Source organism: Staurois parvus, unplaced genomic scaffold (assembly GCF_062004578.1).
Source record: "Staurois parvus isolate SC_StPar_1 unplaced genomic scaffold, SC_StPar_1.0 ptg000436l, whole genome shotgun sequence".
In the NCBI taxonomy this organism is placed as follows: domain Eukaryota; kingdom Metazoa; phylum Chordata; class Amphibia; order Anura; family Ranidae; genus Staurois; species Staurois parvus.
The window spans coordinates 4934301-4947150 of NW_028318232.1; the positions used below are offsets into that span (position 1 = coordinate 4934301).

A 12850-nucleotide genomic window follows, 5' to 3' on the forward strand; every position below is an offset into this window, starting at 1 on the left:
TATTGCCTCTATGAAGATTTGTATTTATATATTATTTTGAGTTGCATTGAGAATTATTTAAGTGGGAATAGAGCCTTTTTATTATTGATGATTTTTTTTTACACAGTGTTTTCACACTGTAAAGAGCTGCTTTCCCTTTATTAAATTTGATGGTTTGGGATGGCGCCCCTTTGTTTTATGCAAAACAAATTCACTACATTATCAAAATTTTTGGTAAAATATAAAAGACGAGGTTGCGCCGAGTAATAGATACACATCAAACCTTAAATTTGTGTGCACCCGTGGAATAGGGGGGATGGGGCAGAGGCGCTCAACATTTTTTTTTTGGGGGGGGGGAGGAATGTTATGTGCTTGGGTGTGGCTTTATATTTTTGCAATGTCTCCTCTGGGCTCCACTGAATATATAGCAATGCACATCCCATTGCATCACATTCCTCCCCGGCTGGAATAGTGAAAAAAGCGACAGGTTCACCCGGAAGTGACTTCATACACGTTGCTTTCCAGGTCACGGCAAGAAAGGGAGACACACGTGCACTGTCCTATCTCCTGTTCACTCACCGGCACCCGCCATGTTGTCCCTGGGCCTGCAGACGGGCAAGCAGAGCTAGGAATACATGGCAGAGGTGGGTGTACACAGGGGAGTGCCATTACCAGGGTGTGTGGAAGCAATTGGGCAGCAGCGCAGCCACCGACTGCTTCCACCTGACAGGCAGGAGTATGCCTGTCAGTTTTATACACAATTCCTGTGGCTGTAGCCACTGAATTGTGTGTAACCCCCCCCCCCCTCCGCTGTAAGATCCGTTCGTACTGGCTAGGGGCCAGTTCACACCAGCACGCGGATGCACGGAACACCTGTGCAGATGAAATATAGCCTTCACAAGGGTGTACGCTCAAGTATGACTGTGTGAGCGAGACCTAACACAGAATCCACAAAAATGAACTAATCAGTCTCAGCAGAAATTCTGGATCAGAAGTCATGAAAAAAATCCTGTCAGCATAAAACAAGATATCCAGTTCTATTAACTATGGTACAATGAAATTTTAAAAACAGGGCTGAAAATTTCAAGTCCAAAGCTACTAGCCAGGCCTTAAGAGTTACTCAGCACCAGTTGTGCCACCCAACCCCTACACTGCTCCACCCCTAATTTCACCCCTAAATACGCATGAAATGGAGATGGTCAGAGACTGCAGACACACAAGAGACGGTCAGAGACTGCAGACATGCTACAAGAGACGGTCAGAGACTGCAGACACACAAGAGACGGTCAGAGACTCTGACTGTCTCTTGTAGTATGTCTGCAGTCTCTGACCATCTCTTGTGTGTCTGCAGTCTCTGACTGTCTCTTGTAGTATGTCTGCAGACTGCAGACACACAAGAGATGGTCAGAGACTGCAGACATACTACAAGAGACGGTCAGAGACTGCAGACATATTACAAGAGACGGTCAGAGACTGCAGACATACTACAAGAGACGGTCAGAGACTGCAGACATACTACAAGAGACGGTCAGAGACTGCAGATATCATACAAGAAATGGTCAGAGACTGCAGACATATTACAAGAAATGGTCAGAGACTGCAGACATAATACAAGGAATGGTCAGAGACTGCAGACATCGTTATGCCTGAACCCAATGTAAAATTGGATAGTATTGCTGGGCTGCTCCACTCTACCTAAACCAGCTCTGCAAGATCAAGTCAGTAATCCTTCTTTGAAAGTACAACCAAGTGACAGAAGGCAGCAGCAAATCCAATTTCCAAAATAAAAAATTTCCTACAAACAGATAAAGTGGTTACAAAGGCTGAAGGTTTTTTTTAACTTTATGCATGAAGGTAAAAAACCTGTGTGCAGCACCCCCCCAACAGCCCCCTCAATACTTACCTGAGCCCCATCGCAATCCAGTGATGTGCACGACAGCCTCGGCTGTCCCGGGCCTCTGCCTCCTCATTGACTGAGACAGCAAGCGGGAGCTGCTGTCAATCACAGTCAGTCAGCCAATGAAATAGAGAGGGGATGGGGCCAAGCCGCGGCTCCGTGTGTGAATGGACACACAGAGCAGCTGCTCAGGAACACACCTGCTTGCTATGGGGGCACCCGACAGAAAGGAGCAGCCAGGATCGCCGGCAGGGCACCCGAGAAGAGGAGGATCCGGGCGGCTCTTTGCAAAACCACCACACAGAGCAAGTAAGTATAACATGTTTATTATTTTACAAAATAAAATTAATTTTTAGTATCGTTTTTAACTGCTCAAGATTAGTGGAGGACAGTAAACAGTTAATAAGTCAGTGAAGCTGCTCGTGCCGATAGAGAGAAAATTTGCCTGCAATGCAGTTGTACAGAAGTTAACTGGTAGATCGACTTCTGTACAAGCACTGTGCCCATACATAGTTAAAAATTCAGCTGGTTACTGCTGAGCCAGTAGAATTGTGTTCCTTGTATGGGCAGCTTAATATTATTCTTCCATCATGCTGACCCATGCTGCTGTCCAATGTTATCTGCTTTACCGCTTTATCTAGAATGCCGACATGCTAAGACAGGAATTGTATTACTGGCTGGATAAACATAAAATAAAGAAAAATTCCTTAAATTTCCGATGCCCGATGCCTGGAACATGTAGTTCCGGGCACCGTGCAGGTAGTTTTGTTAACCTTTAGCCCTGCTTCGGGAAACCAGCAGGGCTCACCTGTCAGGTGAAAGCATTTGGGCGGCCGATTCCTTTCACACAGCCCACTATGGTGCCAGCCTCCACCCCGTCCCATACAAACCTCCCCCTTCCCGCTATGTCTCCCAGGCTCTGCTTGCCCATCTGTGGGCCAGGACTGGTTCGACATTCACCGGTGGCTAGAGAGGAGGGAGGAGAGCGGACACGTCCACTCCCTTCCCCTTCTTGTCCTAACTCGGACGTAACGTTATGACGTCACTTCTGGGTTCCCGTTTACAGATTTCCCAGCCATTGAGGCTAGGAAAGAATGTAATGCAGTGTGATGTACACTGAATTACACTCAGGGGAGACATGAAGGTCTTTTAGACCCTGGCTGTCTCAATAAAGAGACCTGTCACCAAAAATTAACACCCAAGCACATAACATCCCTCGAACAAAAAAAATTTGAAGCCCTTCCCACCCCCTACATATATGCACGTAGAAACGTAAAAAGCACGCACTGGGGTGCCTATGCATGAAAACGTTAAAATATCAGTTTTCTGTGATGTAAAAAAATTAGACAAAGATCAATCATTTCAGAAAATTTTCCACCTTTAATGTAACTGTACAACTGTAGTTGAACAACAAACTGAAATCTTTTAGGTGGAGAGAAGTAAAAATAAAAAACGAAACTAATATGGCTGCATAAGTGTGCACACCCTTAAACTAATACTTTGTTGAAGCACCTTTTGATTTTATTACAGAACTCAGTCTTTTTGGGTATGAGTCTATCAGCATGGCACATCTTGAATTGGCAATATTTGCCCACTCTTCCTTGCAAAAACACTCCAAATCTGTCAGATTGCGAGAGCATCTCCTGTGCACAGCCCTCTTCAGATCACTCCACAGATTTTCAATCGGATTCAGGTCTGGGCTCTGACTGGGTCATTCCACAACATTAATCTCTTCTGGTGAAGCCATTTCTTTGTTGATTTGGATGTATGCTTTGGGTAGTGGTCGTGGTGAAAAGATGAAGTTCCTCTTCATGTTCAGCTTTCTAGCAGAAGCCTGAAGGTTTTGTGCCAATATTGACTGGTATTTGGAACTGTTCATAATTCCCTCTACCTTGACTAAGGCCCCAGTTTCAGTTGAAGAAAAACAGCCCCAAAGTATAATGCTGCCATCACCATGCTTCACTGTGGGTATGGTGTTTTTTGGTGATGTGCAGTGTTGTTTTTGCGCCAAACATATCTTTTGGAATTATGGCCAAAAAGTTCAACCTTGGTTTCATCAGACCATAACACATTTTCCCACATGCTTTGGGGAGACTTCAGATATGTTTCTGCAAAATATAGCCAGGCTTCCATCTTGCCATTCTACCCCCTAGCCCAAACATATGAAGAATATGGGAAATTGTTGTTACATGTACCAAAGCCAGTACTTGCCAGATATTCCTGCAGCTCCTTTAATGTTGTTGTAGTCCTCTTGGCAGCCTCCCAGACCAGTTTTCTTCTCGTCTTTTCATCAATTTTGGATCGATGTCCAGTTCTTGGTAATGTCACTGTTGCACCATATTTTCTCCACTTTATGATGATTGTCTTCACTGTGTTCCATGGTATATATAATGCCTTGGAAATTCTTTTGTACCCTTCTCCTGACTTATACCTTTTAACAATGAGATCCCTTTGATGCTTTGGAAGGTCTCTGCAGACCATGGCTTTTGCTGTAGGATGCAACTAAGAAAATGTCACGAGAGACCAACTAAAACAGCTGAACTTTATTTGGGGTTAATCAGAGGCACTTTAAATGATGGCAGGTGTGTACTGACTCCTATTAAACATGATTTTGAATGTAATTGCTTAATTATGAACACAGCTACATCCCCAGTTATGAGGGTGTGCACACTTATGCAACTGCATTATTTTAGTTTTTTATGTTTACTCCCCCGCAAAGATTTCAGTTTGTTTTTCAACTGAGTTGTACAGTTTATAGGTCACATTAAATAGGGGTGTTTAGACTTTTTATATCCACTGTTTTGCCGTGCATACAGAATGAGAGCAATAATTCTAGCAAAAGACCTCCTCCATAACATTATACTGATGATCTATAAGAATTTTAAAAAAGTCGCCTATAGAAAATTTAGGGTACTGAAGTTTGTTGCCATTTCACAAGTGCATGCAAATTTAAGATTTGACATGTTGGATATCTACTTGGTGCAACCTCATCTTTTATATCTTACCAAAAAATAGGGTAACGTATTGCTTTTTTGTGCCCTAAAATTAACAAGTGTATTTTTTTACTGAAATTTGGCATTTCCTAGACCTTTGCGGTAATATTGTGCGGTATGAAAAATTGGAACTACCACTATTTTATTCTCTAGGATCTCTGCTTTCAAAAAATATGTTTGGGGGTTTTGTGTAATCTTCAAGCCTAAAATGATTTTTTAAACGTCTGCAAAAAAGGCAGTGATAAAGGATAAGCCCGACACTATCCATTCCTGAGGAGCACCCAGTCGGTGCTCATTACACTGCAAGGTCTCTCCCTTGGAGGAGGAGATATACAGCGCAATGTTAAAAAAAATTAAATGTTTAAGTCGCCATAAAGCCGCAGACATTCCTAAAAGCACCTGAGATTTAAATACGGTTTTGGCAAAAATGTTTGTTTTTTTTTTTATCTGGACAAGTAGATTGTCATACGGGACAAGTAGATTGGGACCCAGATTTAGTCACTGGACAAATAGTTTTTTTCAAAAATTTCCACACCCCTGCATTTGTGTTTTTAGGTTTACTACCACTTTGGTAGGTGTTGGCCAATACTTTTTTTAGAGGGACACAGACAAACAGAATCTATGGTATGCAATATCGTTTATTTTTTTAATAATAGGTTCGGTGACACTTTCAGTTTATAGGCAATGTATGTTTTTATTTTGGATAGAGTAGAGAAGGGTTACAATCTGTCAGATTTTTTTTTCTTAATAGGGAGATTTCCATTCACTTCCTCCCCTCTTGTTCTGTAAAATTATAGATTTCTATTTCTATTTTGGTGACAATGGTCACTAGGTGACAACGCCTACTGGGGACACAACAATAGAAACTTAAAAGAGAAGTGTGGTATTTTATTTTTTGCCCAATCATACCTACCTGGAGGATGCAGCATCTATCCGATGCTGCATCTGTCCCCTGCCGGCTGTAAGTATGAGAACTTTTCACCACTGATCTGACTGTGGGACTGTCAGTCACCATTTTCTGCTTTGCCCCCCCCCCCCCCCCTGCGCTCACTGGAGCACTGGGCTGTGGAGGAGGAGGGAGCGGCTGGCTCAGGCTCTTAGCAGATCACTAGGAGGTTGAGCCAGGTGCCGCTCCAGACTCTGGGTTGGATCCTGACTTTGAAGTTTGGATCTTTCCCCATCCTGGACCGGCTGAGTGACGTGAGCCAACAGCGGGCTTCAGCCCTCTGTCAGCTGAAAACGGGTCACTGGAATGGACTACACTCCTGTAATCCACAGAAGTACAGCCAAAAGAGCTTTGGCTGTACTTCTCCTTTAAAGGAGATCCATAGTCACAGCATACACTTTTATTTTTTAACATCAGAATTATAAAAAGTACAAACAATAGTTATTTTTGAAATCCAATATAAGCTTGCTTGAAAAATCTCCTTTTATGTTGTGAGTTCTGCCTGTCTGCTAACCATCTCTTTCCACAATTTCCTGGATTCCCTGCATGATTTGTCACTTCTCTGCCCATTTCTTTGGTTTACTTTACTTCAATTTCCATGACTACATATCCCATGGTACCTTGCAGCCTGAAAACACTGATTCTAGTACTGACTAGGCCTCCTGAAACTCCTCCTCTCAGCACCTCTGTAGTTCAGAAGGCAGGCTCTGTGTATTTTTAACGTTAAAATTATTCTGATTAATAGCAGTAAGCTATAAATAAATGAAATTCGATGAGGAAATTAATAAATGATTTTACATTTTGCCCGTAGATGCAGTTAATGAGGTTTGTAACCCTTACTCGCTTTATCCAAGCTAGAAAAAAAAGGTTTGAGTTATATGAACACTTTTAATTCAAACTGATTTCTAATAATTAGCTTCCATTTCAGGAATTTTGTTTGGTCCCCGAAGAAACCCCGTCTTGCCTTGCAGCGCCTCTCCTTACCTAAGCTCTCTCACTACCGTGCAACCCATCTTACCAGGTTGGTTGACTGGCACTGCCATGGAGAAGTCAAGCACTGGGTTACCATGGAATTAGAGGATTCACAGGGCACTGGGTTGGCCATGGATATCCTCTCTATTGCCCATAGATCTCTGTGCACACCATACCCTTGGTAGTACTCTTCTGATCTCACAGGAGATGTTCCATAACTCCTCAGTCCACAACCTTCACCTATAATTCCCATCCTGCACAACCCCGAATTCACCCCAGGTCTCAACAATCCGTAATTTCTTTGCCTGAAAACTTCAGGCTATACTCACCTGAAAGACATTCTAAACTCTGAGGGTGCCCTAACCTCTACAGAGCTCACCCAACTTGCCGAACCTCCCTTAGATTTCTGGGGTGGGCTTCAACTACGGTACTTTCTTCATCAGTGTTCCCTCTCTCCTTGCATCTTATGGCCACTCACGGGACTAGGGCCCTTGTGTTACAGGAGGGAACCTGTACATCATTCCCTTTCTCAGATCTATGCTTCACTGATCTATCCAGGGGAAGACGTTGTGCCATCCTTCCTCACCAAATAGGAAACTGATCTAGGCTTACAACTCACGGCAAAGCAAAGAGAGAAAATCCTGTATTTCACCCAAAAATCCTCCATTGCCACAAGAGTTCAGGAGACTAGCTACAAAATCCTTACCAGATGTTACAAGGTCCCTGCCATGCTTCACCGTATCTCCCCCAAGGTCTCCAGCTGATGCTGGCACTGTGGCACAGAAGATGGCTCTATGATCCACATTTTTTGGCAATGTCTGAAAATTAAGCCATTTCGGCAGGGGGTGACTGATACCATTTAGCAACTTGCGTGACAACCCGCAGGCTTACATGCTGCACCTGACAGAGAGACCTGTTAAAAAGTACAAGGCCTCCCTTGCTATACAACTTCTGAATGCTGCTAAGGCCTGTATTCCCTTTTGCTGGAGAGATGTTATCCAGCTGACAAAAGCTCTATGGTTTGCATAAGTGAACTATGGGACATGGAAGACCTCACAGCTACGCTGTGCAACACAGAGGAGTTGTTCACTGAAACTTGGAGACCATGGCACTATTTTATTTACACAATGCCCATCTCAATGAGATGTCCACCACTGTGATTCCCCTCCTCCCCCGGATTCTCGCCTGGGAGAGGGGTGTCCCTTGACTTTCCTTCACCATTACCCTGGTCTCTTTCCTTTCTCCATCCTCTTCTCTTTCTCATTCTCCAATTTTATTCCAGCTCCTTAATCTTCCCCCACCTCCCCTCATCCCTCCCCCATCTCTTAAGAGACACCTTGCTCCCATACTATCAGGTTCTCCTGCTCCTCTGTTATTCCTTATCCCTTATTCCTTCCCCCTTCCCCTGAAGTCCCTTATGGCATCACTCTCCCTAGTTCTTGGAGAAACTGATTGTTAAGCATACATTATGTGAAAGCGTATGCCTTTCTTATATTACTGTTTGCCATTGGATTTTATCTTATTGCCTGCAATATCCATATCAATGCTTATTTCTTGGATTCGCTCTAGTACTGCACTGTTTTATGTAACTTCATTATGCTATTGATGACCTAGATGTTACTATTATTTTACCTGGCATGGAATTGTATTTTCATTGCAACTTTTTGTGTTCTATGCATGAAGGTAAAAAAAACCTTCAGTGTGCAGCAGTGCCCCCCCCCCCCCCCCCCCACCCAATACTTATCTGAGCCCCATCGCAATCCAGCGTTGTGCATGAAAGCCTTGGCTCTCCAGGGACTCTCCCTCCTCACTGGCTAAAATAGCTAGTAAGCCAGTGAGGAAAGAGTGGGGCAAAACCGCGGCTCTGTGTGTGAATGGATACATAGAGCAGTGGCTCAGGAATTAGCCTGCTTGGGTGCCCCCATAGCAAGCTGCTTCCTCTGGTGGCACTCAGTAGGAGGGAGGGACCAGGAGCGCCGACAGGGGATCCAGGAAGTGGAGGATCAGGGCTACTCTGTGCAAAACCACTGCACAGAGCAGGTAAGTATGACATGTTTGTTTCTTTTTAATATCCTTTAATATGACTTTAATGTGTGTTCAGACATTGCAACAAATTGTTCAAGTGTGAATACGCATTTAATTAAACTGGACATTAGTCTACCTGTGTATTGTAATTAAATATGTGCTCGATTTATTCATGAAAGTCATTCCCCAACATTTAGCCAACAATGCTTCTGATATTTTATCTTGTTTTCTTTAATAGATGAAATATTCAAATTTATTTATATCTTCTAAAAAAAAGTCCAAATATCAATTTTCAACATTCATTGAAAACAATAGCCTTTTTTAGGCAACTTATCCTGCAACTATGATTTCTGAAGATGTAGCAAAGATGTCCACTGTACTATCTGATGAACAGTTTCTATAGAATCAAGTACAAACTTGTATTTGTAGAAGCAAAACTCACCGGGCCATTGCCAAGTTACAGAACCCAGCATACTGAAGACAGTCCTGCTGTTTAAGCTCCTTTGCCAGCTGACCTAACAGAAAAATGCACATGGAAATCAGTCAGTCATCAACTCTGGAAAAAAGCTGAACACACAGCTACAACACACCAGCAATGCACACTGCCAAATAGGCACTGGTGTGCGATGTGAAGACTGTGGTGCCAATGTAAATAGCACATCATACTTTAACCTTTTATTCTTAGAACTTTATTGAAACGTTACGTGAGCTTTTCTGCATCATACACCACTGCAGAGCAGTGATGTGAAATGCCATGATAAGGAACAGGGTTTTTTGAATTGGATATAAGTTGGGACTGCATTGGGCTAGGCCAGGGGTAGGCAACCTGAGAGCCGCAGGACTACAAGTTCCATCATGCCTCTGCAAGTCATAGCTGTAACTGTCAGTTTTGTAATCTTTGCAATGCCTCATGGGAAATGTAGTTCCACAAAAGCTAGAGAGCCGCAGGTTGCCTACCCCTGGGCTAGGCTATGTGAATGGGCCCTTACCATCTGAGCATAGACATTGTGGTGACTTCTAGTGGTGAAATGGAGTTACAGCAGGAAACAATTCTGGAGAGAGGGGAGGGGGTATTGAACCCTGATCTGCTTTTTTAAAGGCATTATAAACGCCTCCTGCACCTTGTGTTTTCACCAGTGTAAGATGTGCATAAAATCTAGTTTCATGGTGTAATTTGTTGCCCTATACGCACAGCCTATAGTAGAGTAAATCTTCACATTCCTGTGTCAGAAGTTTCTGTTTGTCTTCAAGCACAATTACCTGGTTTAAAAGGTTGAAAAAGACACAGGTCAATCTGTGTGTGTTTTTTACTCTCAAACTATTCCCATTGTATATTCTGCTTCCTGAGCAAGACCTGTAAAATATTTTGAAGTTGTAAACAATCTCAACTATTACCACCTCCTGGGGGGAAGGGGGGGGGGGAGTTCCACATTTCCCCTGCTCTAACAGTAAAGAACACTTTCCCACAATATAAATCTTTTTTCTTCTAACCTAAAATTTTGGCCATGTGCCCTCTTCACTCACTTGACCTCAGACTAAACAGTTTATTACAGTTAGTGAAATCACATTTGATATATTTGTACATTGTAATGGAGTCAACTGAACAATACGTTCACTTCCTTTACAGCCAAGGAAGCTGCCATCTTTGCCTCTGTTGGATCTTTATTAGACATGGTGCTGCACATGGTCAGTTATGATTCCAGCCATGGGACAGCTTGACAGTTGAGCTGAGAGATAACATAAGCATCCTAGTAATTACAACAGTTAACATTCATGGCATGCGTTGAATTTAAGGGTTTTGGGAAACCGGTAAGTCTGTGGGTTTAGTGCCGCTTTAAAGTGGAACTTTACTCAGGAAATTAAGTCCTGATAGATCGCTTCAGGCTGGTCCCTTTTGCAGGTATAGCTATGCAAAACATTAGATATAAGTTTCTATATTGATTAAAATCCAGTAATACACTGTCTCACCCTGCTCTGCATATGCTCAGTTGCTCTCCATTCTTGGCATTGTGCCTAAAATTAGAGTCACTAGAGGCCAATCAGCTGACAGCTTTAAGATTTGCTGTTGCTGAAGGGGAAAGAAAGCAACAGAAATGACACAGATTGTGTGGCGGAACACAGATTGGGGAGGGATAAAAGAAAACTAGGAGAGGTGACAGGACAAACTCTGCTGCCATGGAGACATAAAACAGTTAAACTTACAAGGATAGTTTCTTATCTTATCTCTCTGATATTATCTCCTTTCTCCCTCATGGCAGCCTGTGAACTTAGGCACTAAAGCTTCTGTCAGCCTTCCTCTCTAACTGAGCCAAGACATACAGTCAAGGCTGGAAAAGTACATATTTTAATTTAAGGTGACAAATAGATTTTGAGACCAAGGAGGGGGGGGAAGAGTATCCAATAAGGAAATGACTGCTCTAGACTTCAACAAAATGGCAGCCTCAAGCAAGAAAAAGGAGGGACAATGCTGAAGGCAATTTACCGCACACGCTAATTTTGGTAGCAAAATTATTAATGTGGAATGTACAGTTGATATAAAAAGTCTACACACCCCTGTTAAAATGTCAGGTGTCTGTGATGTAAAAAAATGAGACAAAGATCAATAATTCATAACTTTTTCCACCGTTAATGTAACTTATAAACTGAACAATTCAGTTGAACAACAAACTGAAATCTTTTAGGTAGAGGGAAGTAAAAATAAAACTAAAGTAATGTGGTTGTATAAGTGTGCACACCCTTAATACTTTGTTGAAGCACCTTTTGATTTTATTACAGCACTAAGTCTTTTTGGGTATGAGTCTATCAGCATGGCACATCTTGACTTGGCAATATTTGCCCACTCTTCCTTGCAAAAACACTCCAAATCTATCAGATTGTGAGGGCATCTCCTGTGCACAGCCCTCTTCAGATCACCCCACAGATATTCAATGGATTCAGGTCTAGGTTCTGGCTGGGCCATTCCAAAACTTTAACCTTCTTCTAGTAAAGGCATTCCTTTGTTGATTTGGATGTATGCTTTGGGTCACTGCTCCGCTTCAGGTTCAGCTTTCTAGTAGAAGCCTGAAGGTTTTGTGCCAATATTGACTGGTATTTGGAACTGTTCATAATTCCCTCTACCCTCACTAAGACCCCAGTTCCAGCTGAAGAAAAACAGCCCCAAAGCATGATGCTGCCACCACCATGTTCCACTGTGGGTATGGTGTTCTTTTGGTGATGTGCAGTGCTGTTTTTGCACCAAACATATCTTTTGGAATTATGGCCACAAAGTTCAACTTTGGTTTCATCAGATCATAACACATTTTCCCTCATGCTTTTGGGAGACTTCAGATGTGTTTTGGCAAAATTTAGCCGGGCTTGGATGTTTTTCTTCATAAGAAAAGGCTTCCATCTTGCCACTCTACCCCATAGCCCAGACATATGAAGAATATGGGAGATTGTTGTCACATGTAACACACAGCCAGTACTTGCCAGATATTCCTGCAGCTCCTTCAACCCCTTGACACCGTCACACAAATATGTGTCCTCACGGAACTGGGCTTTTTTCCGTGGGGCCACATATTTGCGTACCTGTCTTTGTGCGGAGAGCACGCTGCACTGCACGCTCCCAGCAAAAGACCATGGTGTCACTGAGAGCCCCAGGTCTCGTTCTAACAATCGGGACCCGGGACTCCCAATTTCGGGTCACATGATCGCTGTGATAGCCTCTAATTGGCTATCACAGTGATCAGTCACTGTGCAGCCCGGCCCCCTTGTTTTTTCTCTCTCTCTATAAATGGAGAAGAGAGATACATTGTATCTCTCTAACTCATGGCATAGAGAGAAAAAGAAATGTTTGTTAAAGAAAAAAAAAAAAGATAAATAAATATAAAAAAAATAAAATAAAAAATAAAGAAAAAAATACCTAGATCAAGGTTTGATCTAGTTCAGTGCCAGGGTTATTGTTTGGGTCAATGTCAAAATGTCAGAGACAAAGGTCAGGATTAAAAAAAAAAAAATATTGTTCTTTGGTGGTAGGTTATGCTAGTAACAAGAAACACA

General features: G+C 42.7%; 1 protein-coding gene across 2 annotated transcripts in view; it reads right to left on the reverse strand.

Moving 5' to 3' along the window:
• The window catches only part of LOC149454178 (40-kDa huntingtin-associated protein-like), a 60139-nt gene that overhangs the window by 39277 nt on the left and 8012 nt on the right, over positions 1–12850 (reverse strand). Inside the window, exon 3 of one of the 2 annotated variants that reach the window (XM_089687699.1) lies at positions 9255–9327. In XM_089687699.1, coding sequence (XP_089543825.1) covers positions 9255–9327 — 73 coding nt within the window. The remainder of the gene's footprint in view (positions 1–9254; positions 9328–12850) is intronic. The other variant, XM_089687700.1, reaches the window with a different exon arrangement.